Source organism: Pteropus vampyrus, unplaced genomic scaffold, assembly GCF_000151845.1.
Source record: "Pteropus vampyrus isolate Shadow unplaced genomic scaffold, Pvam_2.0 Scaffold109, whole genome shotgun sequence".
Lineage (NCBI taxonomy): Eukaryota > Metazoa > Chordata > Mammalia > Chiroptera > Pteropodidae > Pteropus > Pteropus vampyrus.
The window spans coordinates 5,329,723-5,341,028 of NW_011888890.1; the positions used below are offsets into that span (position 1 = coordinate 5,329,723).

The 11,306-nt window shown below is 42.0% G+C and overlaps 1 protein-coding gene and 1 pseudogene across 1 annotated transcript in view; both read right to left on the reverse strand.

Moving 5' to 3' along the window:
• The window catches only part of SLC24A2 (solute carrier family 24 member 2), a 216,844-nt gene that overhangs the window by 28,199 nt on the left and 177,339 nt on the right, over nucleotides 1–11,306 (reverse strand). The window contains exons 6-7 of the mRNA XM_023533734.1: nucleotides 7,483–7,581; nucleotides 3,903–4,021 (exon numbers count right to left, since the gene is read on the reverse strand). Coding sequence (XP_023389502.1) covers nucleotides 3,903–4,021; nucleotides 7,483–7,581 — 218 coding nt within the window. The remainder of the gene's footprint in view (nucleotides 1–3,902; nucleotides 4,022–7,482; nucleotides 7,582–11,306) is intronic.
• On the reverse strand, nucleotides 2,776–2,894 carry LOC111743255 (annotated as a pseudogene).

The following is an 11,306-nucleotide window of genomic DNA, read 5'->3' on the forward strand; positions in this document are numbered from 1 at the left end:
ATTCAAAAGCTACAGAAGGCTGCATACTGAATACCTCCCTCCCTTCCTCCATCTGGGTCATTACCCAGACCCCTGTTCTGCAGGTAAGCAGCATGACCAGTTTCTTCAATAGCATGCCAAGCAATGGCTTATATGTTATTTTCCTCCTCACCCTCTCCCACGCAAATATAGTATACTGGATGTAATTTGGCATGTTGCCTTTTTCACTTAACAGCACATATTGAAGATAATTCCATATTAGTACAGGAAGAGCTTCCTCATCTTTTTTTCTTTCTTCCTTTCTTTTTTTTTTTTTTCGAAAGAATGCAGATGGTCTAAACTAGGAGTGGGCATACTTTTTCTGTAAAGGGCCAGATAGTAAATATTTTAGGCTTTGTGATCCATATGGTCTCTGTCACATATGCTGCTGCTTAAAAAAAACCAAAAAAAATCCCCAAACCTTTAAAGATGTAAAAACATTCTTGTCCCATGGGTTGTACAGGAACAGGCTGCAAGCCAGATTTGGCCACGAACCTAGTTTGCCGATCCTTGAACCAACAAGCTCTTACTTCGCTGTCCTGTAACCAGTCTTCTTCCAATGTGGCCCCTTCTGGAACTTTCTGAAAGAGCTATCTTCCTATCACACAAATCTGCCACTGCCCCTGCTCCCGTTAAACCCTCTGTGGCTCCCTTTTCCCACCGAGGGGAAATTCGGACCACCTGGCGGTACCTATCGTGCCCTTCACGATCCACATACTTCTCCTTACCCCACTTCCATTGCACTGGTCTGTGCCACCATCAGCTCAACTCTTGCAGTGACCTCTTTGCCCCACTCTTGCTATATAACCTCTTGTCCCCAATCTAATCTCCACACTGCAGCCCAAGGAACTTTTACAAGTGCAGATCACATCTGGGAACCTCCGATAGCTTGTTGTTGCCCTAGAAAGAAGTCAACTTCCTTATCATAGTTGATAACGTGGGCCAGGTCTGCTCCGCCATCCTGTCTGACCTCATTGCCACCATCCTCTGTCCCTTCTCTCCCCACTCTCCAGCCACACTGACTTTCCTGTTCCTCAAACAAGCCACACTCGTTTCTGCCTCTGTGGGTGCTGTTCCCTTGGCTGGCTCCTTGAAGTTCACCTTCAGTCCAAACGCCGCTTTCTTAGTGTAGCCTTCCCTCATCTGCCAACCTAAAGGAGCCTCTCCACTTATCCTCCTTCACACCATCATGCTTTATTTTCTGCATGGTCCTTATGGCCATCTAGAGTTATGTCTTGGTTTGTAGTTGCAGTATTTCTGCTCTGTTAGATGCTGTGGGCAGATCCAGTGCCCAGTGCATGGCCTGACACATATTAGATGAACACTAGGATTTTTCTGATTGAACAGTTGAAGAATTTCAGCCCAATTTACCTTTTCTGGTAGCTCTGTCCTCACTCCTCATGCTATATTTTAGTTTCCAGTCTGACTGGCCTTCTTACCAATCCCTAAACGTGATGAATCACCCTCTTAAGGTTTTACATCTTTGCACATGTTGTCATCTCAGCCATCTCCTTCTCTGAGATACAAACTCCTACTCACCCATCAATACCCAGCTCAAATGTTATGTCTTCTGTGAAGCTTTTATACTTTCCCTTGCTAGGGTCAAATTCTTCCTCTGGCAGTTCCCTGGGGGCACAACTCTGCTCAGAGAGGGATCAGTTGGGACTCTCTTACTCCCCTGAAGCAAGGTGCTCCCTTGTGCGGGGCACAGACATCCCTCTGCCTGCCAGATGGAGAGGCACAGAGACTAGGCTACCCTCTGCACACCTGTGACTATGCCATCCACAAGGGCAACCAGATGTCCTTGGGGCCTGCCTCCTGCTGCCACATGCTGCTTATCCATGTGGACATAAACTACTCTGCCAGCTCACCCTCAAAGGGGGACACAAAGCTCTGGGCAGGTGGGCAAGAGCCCAGATGGCAGAGGAGACAGGGCAGAAAATGCAACCATTTCTTTATCCTTTCCTTTAGTTTTTTATTTTTTCCAGCTTTAGTGAGGTGTAATTGACAAATAAAAAATCCTATATATTTAAGGTATACAATATGATGACTTATTATATGTTTACACTGTGAAAAGCACAGCAAAGGAAACAATCAACAAAATGAAAAGGCAATCTATGGAACCGGAGACAATATTTGCAAACCATATATTTGAGAAGGGGTTAATACCCAAAATATATAAGGAACTCATATAGCAAAAAACTCACAGAAAACAAAAACCTGATAAAAAAATGCACAAAAGACCTGAATAGGTAGCTTTCTATAAGAGACATACACATGTCCAGTGAAAAAGTGCTCAACATCTTTATTCTTTGCTTTATATGAAGAAACTTTCCTTGCATATTCCTTCAGGGAATAATGGCAACAGGCAACAATTAGCATGTTTTTTCTAAGAAGAGCAGACTCCCTCTGCTGTAAAGTGTATTCTGGTATAAAGGAGAAGAGAATGCTGGGATAGACTCACTGTTGTCTGGATAGATGAGAGAATTTGAGTGGGCACTGTGTAACTTTTCAGCTTATTGGGAAAATTCTATCTAGCAAAGTGGATCTCAGACATTAGGGTAGTGGTATGCAGTGTAGTCCTTGGACCAGCAGCATTGGAATCGCCTGCACGTTTCTTGGAATTATAGGCTCTGGGCCCCACTTAACACCTGACAAATCAGAATTTGATTTTTTTTTTTTTAGGCGAGGCAATCCGTGGTTGACTTCATAGATTGCAAGGACCTTGTCATTTTACAATTATTTTTTTATTTTTTACACCTACAGCACCTGGTTTTCCTAGGTGGTCTCCTATCCAAGTACTAACCAAGCCTGACCCTGCTTAGCTTCCGAGATCAGACGGGATCGGGCTTGTTCAGGGTGGCGTGGCCGTAGACTGGAATTTGAATTTTAACACATTAAAGTTTGAGAAAAACTGACCTACAATACCTGATTAAAGTGCAAGTTTGGGGTGCTATGCTCTAGAAATTCTGGTTTACTTGATCAGGATGAGATCCAGAAGTCTAACAAGTACCACCTACTTTTTTTTTCTGCCTACTTTTTGGAGTAACTGTGAGGTAGAGTTGTGTGGTGCAAACAGTACAGGCGCTATATTTAGACTGACCTGAAATCAAATCTCAGCTCTACTAACTACAAGTTAGGTAATCCTGATGAACTACTTCATCTTGCTAAACTTTAGTTTTCTCAACTATAAAATGGAGATACTAAATGACGATACCTTTGGCTATCAGTTTTAAAGGTGATAGCATATGTAAAGTGCCTAGTACCGAATCTGTGGCACATAGTACATGTAAATGTTAAGTGTTATAACTATTAGGTCAAACAGCTATCCATTGCTTACACCATTGAAGGTTGGATAGGACTGGACAGTATTGATTAATTTGAGCTGTAGGGATGGAAAGGCCAAACCAAGCTTACCGAGGTGTGATGGCTGTGGTTTCTCTGTTACTTAACCCTTACCTTCAAGACACAAAGCAAAGATTAGACCACAGCAGCTATCAAACTTTACCATGCATCAAGAACCACCTAGGAAGCTAATTAAAAATGCTGATTCCTGGGTGCTGCTTCCAAGATATTCTGTTTCATCAAGTCTGGGGTACGGCCAGATCTGCAATTTTATCCATGGGAGATTTGATGTATGAGTCTTCCAACCTCACCCAGAGAAATAGTGATTTGGAGAATATGTGTATTTATTCAATAAATTTAGAGCTTGATGCATGTGGTGCCCTGGGCTGGTGCTGGGAAAAACACACAAGGACGAATAAGACTCTACCTGTGTCTGCCCTTGCTGGCAGCTGGGGCTTCCAAGGAGAATGTAGAGTCTGTACTGCTCTGTTAGGATATCAAAAAACAGCAGCCAAGAAGGGCAATGAAAAACGCCATACCTGGGATTCCGCAGCTTCAATGCTGTGGGAGAGATTTCCATTTTGAACAGGTTCTGAAGCATTGCTGGATGGCGTCATTTCGACTTCCGTGCTAGTGCTGTTTGGAAGCTCGATTTTTTCTGTGACATAATTTGGACACACACAAAGAAAGCAAATGGAGTTAATGGAATAAGAGCCCATTGGAAAGAACATCCTAAAATGTTGGACCAAAGAAGAAGATAGTGGTCTCTGAGGGTGATAAGGCCCAGGGCTGGAGTTTCGACAAAAGGCAAAGAATTTCTACCATTTTCTCCATGCTTTTTTGGCACACTTGGCCCTCCAGCTCTGTTTAGTAGCTCTCTGACTTCTCACTCTGGCCTGATGTCCTAACTTGAGTGGCCTATCAGCTCCCCTGGTAAGTGTTCTCTAGACTAGGCAAATTTACCATCTAGCCATTCAAAAACAGGAACACAGATGTTTATTAGCCACACCATACCCAGTCTACACACTATTGTTTACACCCAGGATCTCTCTCTCTCTCTCTCAATCTCTCTCTCTCTCTCTCTCTCTCTCTCTCATTCTCTCTCTCTCTTTTGTATTTATAGCTGGATCTTTTCTTTTGTACTACATTTTAGAAAGGATATTGGGTATCAGGAGACATGGGTCCTAGGCTCTGCTCTACCATATCAGGCTGTCACCTTAGGCAAGTCCACTCCTTCCTTTGGATTTCAGGACCCTTATCTGTGAGATGAGGGGGATTCAACCGGTTGATCTCCAAGGCCTATTGCTTCCAGCTCTAATTATCTTAGGCTCTGCCAGTGCGTCGGTGGCCATGGGGAGGGCAGGTTTGGGAAACAAAATGCCTGGAGAATGCTACTCAGCACATTCCACACCTGGGCATCTTATTGCAGGCAAGGCAAGGGGGAGATGAACAAGTAATGGAGACAAAGGCTGTATCATTCCTGAAGGAGACATTTGGATACAGTGATGTTATGGGTCAGCAAGTGCAGATGCAAGTTTTCTTCTGGACATTGAGAAGTGAGTCCAGGGTAATGGTGAAGTACTGGAGCTCTTTGACACTAGGCATTTTGGATAGATTGGGTTCATACTTTGGCTCTACAACTTATGCTGTGTGACTGTTAGCAAGCGACTTAACTTCTCCAAGATTCAGTTTTCTCATCTGTAAAATTGGGGTGATAATGACAATAGTACCACTGCTACTACTGCTATTGCTACTACTGCTACTATTACAATTACTAACAAAAACAACAATAACAATAACACAATCAAAGGGTCTGTCTGTAAAGATTAAATAATAAAATGCATACAAAGCACTTAGCACAGTGCCTGGTACAGAGCAAGCAAGTAAGAAACATAAGCTATTGTGATCCTCATAATGGTACCTGCCTTGAACTAGATTTGTTTATTATAGGGCTCATAGGAACATTTCCAGGTGATCAGTGGTCAGGCACCAGCAGAGTCTGCCATGACTTCAGGGGGAGGGAAGTTAAAAGGCTCCTAGGCCCTCTGGCTGAGCTGGGCCAAGTCTTGACTTTCAGGAGACAATGAAGCTGTGTAGTTCAGTGTCAGGGTCACCAGGAGTACCAGCATGCTCATCAGTATGAGATAGGAGCAGTATTAGGCCACTCACAGAGTATCAAAATATGCTTTTTACCTCTAGCAACTTCAGAAGAACTAAAATTTATGTCACTGGAAAAATTCACTGGAAAATAATTTGAGAGTTACATAAAAATTGTTGTGCTTGAAGTGACCAAATTTCAAAAATCATAGGAAAGTATTTAAGTTTATTTATGTATTTTGTTGTGGAATATAGAGACATAAATATATTTATATTTGGAAAACCATAGAAAGTCAAATTTATTTTATCTTTTCATATTTTCAGTAGTGACAATGTGATATTCTCTTGTGTGTGGAAATGCCAGTTTATCCTAGCATGCTTGGTTCAGTTATTTAAACTAAAAAAATACTATGTACCTGGGGAAATATAAAAACTCTATTTGGAGGAGCTTATTGGCTGAAGTAATACAACTTTAGGATTAGCCTGAAATAGCCAAACTTGACTCTAACAACACAGGATACTGGGTACCAAAGTGGAGTTAAGATGTCCAAGAAAAGATGTGAACAGATGAGAAGAAACAACTTTTCAGGCATGATATCTAACCTAATATGCACGTCTTAGCTTATGAAGTGCTTTTACATGCCGGCCTGAGGTCTCATCATCAAAGAAAATGTGAAAATATATCTGAGCTTCCTTTGAAAAGCAAGGGTTTTGGATACACACTATTTTTTAGTTAGAAAGTTGTTCAGAGACCCTGGAAGGATCCTTGGAGTTATGTATTTTATCTCCTCATGGAGGGTTACATCCAAGTCTAAGGTCAGCCAATCGTTAGGAGGAAGACTGGAATTGAACCCAGGCCTCTAAGTCTTGTGCTCCAAGCTTCTTCCTTGTGCAAGAGAGAAATCAAAAAGTGGTACAGAAAAATAGGTTGTGTAATTGAGCTTAAATATCACAAGTATAACTAAACTTATGCAATTAGACTTTTGTGGTATGGCTTTGCATTTTTGTAATACAAAGCAAAATATGCTCATTAAAAAAAAATTAGTCCAAGCTCACAGAAGCATAAAGAAGCAGTGAAAAAAATATGTAATTCATAAACCCAACTCCAAGAAGTAACTATTGTTAACACTTTAGCTTATGTCCTTCCAGTTTTTTTTTCATACCCAATAGAATCTTGACTGTTTTCTCAGTCAATGATTTTTCCCTGAGCTAGAAGTCAGAATAACAGGAGAGGCAGAAACTCTTCTAAGGAGTATCATGTATTTTGAGTACACCACGGTTGAATTTTGCCTGCAGATAATTTTAGTTTCTTGGGCAATAGCATCATTTATAGCATAGATTCAGATTAGGTTAAATTTAGTTTGAATTTAGAATTAGAGAGCTATATTATGGTTATAGACAGGAGAGAAGGAACATCATGTTCCATGTTAAAATAAGATGCCTGAATGTCCCTATCTGGTCATATAGCTCAGAAAAAGTCAGCCAGAAGAGACCTGGGCCAGTATTGCTGAATTCGTAAGAAAGGGGAGGCAGTGTCATCTTGCACGGATTCTGCCATTCAGTTAGGAGTGACCAAGGGAACCATCTGGTAAGTCAGGGGGTGTGCTGTATGCAGTGTCATAGGTTACCAGACAAGAATTTCAGAAGGGGTACTGTCCCACTTTTTGTTAAATATTAAATGACAGATATGTATATGTGTGTGTGTCTTCTTCATGTGGAATCCCTAAAATAAAGTGATTTTCTACTCTTCAAGGGAGATACCTGGTTAGAAGCTGGTTATATTTCAAGGTCCTAATAGGATCATTTACTCTTCCTGGAGTTCCCTTAGAGTAGGTGACACACTGTGTCTATCTATGCCCTATACCCATCAGGAGAAGTAGACCCCTTCTGACACTCAGTAAAGGGCTGAGCTGCAGGATTCTGTGTCTGCACTGAGTCAAGGGTGCCCATGCTGAGTCTTGCTCTTTACTCCCCTTCACACACTGCAGGAAAGGCATGGGACAGAGGTCTCCCTGTACTCACCTACGTGATTGGCAGCCCCATTCTGCCTCTCATTCTCATCCATCTGGCATTTCTTCTTGGCAATCTTGTGGAGAATTGAAGCCTTTTCTCTGAACCTCCCTGAAGGAAGAGAAAGTGGTGGAAAGGAAACAGGATGAGGAGGAAGATAAAAAGAGAGGTGTATGGCAAATGGGGAAGCATTGACAGAGCAGGTACTTGGCTTCCGTAGTTATTCTGCACTATAGCAGCAACCACTCTTTTCTGTCTAATCCAAATGCCTTATGGCCAGCATGAAGAGCACCTTTTTATCTTTGTGGATTCTTTGAATCAATTCTCTATTTGAGAATCTTAAGTTGCCAGACCACAGATGAAAGGTTTGACTTGGACCTGTTCCTTCCCTCCTAATTGCTTACAAAACAAATGAAAGCACCGATCATCATTGAAACTCCCCCTATTTCTGAAATCCAAAACAAGTCCTAAAAGACATAACTACACTGAAAGCATAGCCATATCTCTGGAATTAACTACTCATCTCGCAACTGGCTTTTGACAATGGAAAGCCAAGCCCAGGGATCCTTTGATTTGACTTTGGTTTTCAAACATTTATCATAATTAACATTGCAGCTTCTAAACAAGTCAGGAGCATATATCAAAACTTTCCAAATGAGCTGAGTCAGCTGTAATTAAGGCATCAAGGAGGTAACTGATTCCTTTTGGGAATTTAAGGCAAAGAATGATTAACTGAGTACAGTCAGTGTCTGTTGCTGATGAAATTCTTAGGGAAAGGTGCTGGAAAAATGCCATTCTCAAAATAATCATTTTAAACAGCTGTACCACAAATATGATGCTTTGTTTCTTTTCTATTATTGATATAATTAATGATAAGTGCATGCAACAAGCACAGAAAAAGAAAAGCATGCAAAAGTGTCGAGATTAGTGAATAATAGCACATTTTTCTTTCTTCTTTAATCCTCGATTCTCCCCAACCCTGGGAATATTCAAGGTAGAAAGGAGGCTCATTTTAAACTGACTATTTATTGCCTAGGTTCAGATATGATATTTCCCCCCAAAATACTACAATTTTCCCACTACATATTGGTTGTTGGCTGTGTTCTCCAGCAGGATATTAACAGGGGATCACATTCTACTTTTCTAGTTAGACCAAACCCAAACCAAACCCAAAATGTTTCTCTTGAAGAGTCTCTTCTCCTAGGATGGGGCATGGCAGTTTGGCAGCCACTCCCCTCCCTTTCTCAGGGGTGGAAAGCACGAGGTATGGTCACAGCGATGGCTTGTGTGAATGGTTGGGAGGGATAGAAACTATAAAGAGTAGGATCAGTTGCTTCCAATGGTGAAGGTGACATAAGACAGAGCCCCTTCTGCTCACAAGCTCCATTAGTCATAATCCTAGATGCCTTGCTACCACAAAAGAAACCTCTAGGATGTAAATACCAGAGGGCACATTCTCAGAGGAAGTAGGACAACATTACGTGGAGAAAGTAGGTCAGCATGTGGCTTGGGCTTCATGAGGAATGAGAAAGAAGGATGAGGTAATGGGCATGATGTCCGTCCTTGAGGGATGTTGAAGGTCAACATCATGTTCACTGTGCTGGAAAGTATTCTAAATTTAGCTGCTTCTATTTAACCTAGAAGGAAAACTCTGCGAAGAAAAAGAAAAAGGAAAGAAAGTCTGTGGGCTAGGAAAAAGAGGAGGTACGAGGGAACAAAAAAGGAAAGAAAAAGGCGAGAAAAGAAAGAAATTCAAGGAAGGAGCGGGGCTGTTACTGTCCGGAGGTTGCCTGCGCAGCATGGATGAAAGACACTTTCCTGGCTGCCAAACCTAGTCTCGTTTGGGGCTAGACAATGAGGCATGGTTCTCAGGACTCTGAAGTCTTAAGGCCAAAGAGGAGTATTTCTCGTAGAAAACAACTCCAAGAGGTCTTCAAATCATCTATTGAAAAGCCCAGAAGAGGAAAAAGGAGGTTCTGAAACTTTATTGGAAATGACGCTTCTACTAACAAAACCGTCCTGTGGTCTCAGGGTCATTCTTTGAACTTGGAACATCCAGCACCTCTATGAAATAAAAATGATCAATAATTGCTATTTTAAAATCATATATAAAATAATAATAAAGCAAGAAAGCATTCAGAAGAGGAAATGAATAAGCCTGTGGAAATAAAACCTGAAATAACCCAATCTGAGTAATGCCCGAAAGTCATGAATCATGGCAGAGAAAATATTTGATTTAAACCAGCTAACTGCATATTGCTTGTGGTTACAAGAACCTTTTCAGAGCTTAGATGTATACCTGAGAGAAATGATTACAGAAGGGACTCAAAGCATGGACGGGTTCGACCACTCCCTCTGCCAGGAAATACCTAACGGTCACTCATGGGCTGGTTTCCCCAAATTCTCTAAAGGAGGGCTGGAAGAATAGGGTAGGAACTGATTCCAAAATTGGAATTTCATAGGTTCGCAAACATTTTAACACATCAGCGAGGGTTTTCTAGACTGTGTGTCACCACTTTTCCTACTGCAGCTGCACCTTGGATGTTCTATGTGATTGAAAGGTGAGAGAAATCAGCCTTTTGGGTTCTCCTTCGCTGTTTAGCCCTAGGGGCCTGCCACGAGCCAAAGCTGCAGTGACTGCTGGGGAACTATCTTCTCCACCCACTTCTTCAATTTCTTTAATTCAACTTCTGTCTCAGTTAACACGACCCGACTGGCATTCTGCATTCTGAGTGCTGACAATGGCTGCTCGATAGCCTAAAAAGATTTTCTCTTAAAGATTAGTTTCTAGAAAAGCAGCAGGTGAAGGCCCACGTTCAGAATTTAGTAGATAGGTGCACTCCTTAGGTGGAGCAGAGCCTGACAAAGCAAGACATGTCCATTACAGTCCAACTGGGCACCCCTGGGATCGCTACAGGGCACTTTTTGAGAAAAGCTCTAAAGAGGAGGAGGTTAACAGGACAAGAGTGAGCACGAGGTATGTGGGGCAGAAGCCATCACAGAACCTATGATTCTCAAAGTGACCCTTGGGGTAGGAAGTCATGGCACCTTCAGGATCTGTTCAGCCTAAAGTCACAAGCTGGGGAGAATACCAAGCAGGGGGTATATGTTGGGGACAGCATAGTAGAGTGGTTAAATGGATATGACTTAGAGGCAGGTAGATCAGAGTTTAAGCCCTGCCTCTTTCACTTGCTCTGCTGGGTGTGTTTTGTTATGTCTGTGAATATTTCTGAGCTTCAGCTTTCCTGTTAAATAGGGATTCCAATGCCATTGGCTCATAAGTCAAATGCAAGGCTCAAGTGAGAAAATGTGTAAGGGGCTTATCATTGGAAGTACTCTGTAAATAAGAGGAAAAAAGAAAAGTAAACTAACAAAAAGCTCAGGGGCAAGAGTGACGTGGCCCTGAATTGCTTTAGCAGAACCACTGACACCTTTCCTTTTCTCAATCCACACTTGCGGGTTTGGGCAATTAGCTACATCCTGACCTGACAGTTTAAGCATCCCGGAGGATTTGTTGGATTGGGGTTCATGTTTCAGTGAGTCCTTCAATGTCAGTTTTTAAAACTGATTAGGAAAAAGATCACTTTCTATCTTCCCAAAATGGAGAAGGTCAAGGTGATGGAGTTGGCCTTCTGTGTTTTAAACACTGAGACCTTGGCAATCTTAAAAAGGAAAGATGGTGATCAGCTTTCTCCCATCCCCTGTGAGGACAGCGTATAGGCAAGGAACTACTGTTGCTGCACAGTGGATTTGGATAGGCTCAAAAGAACTTCCCAATTTTTTAACTGCCTGAGTTTTTTAACTCCTCTGTGTCTCAGGCTCTGAATTTTAAAATG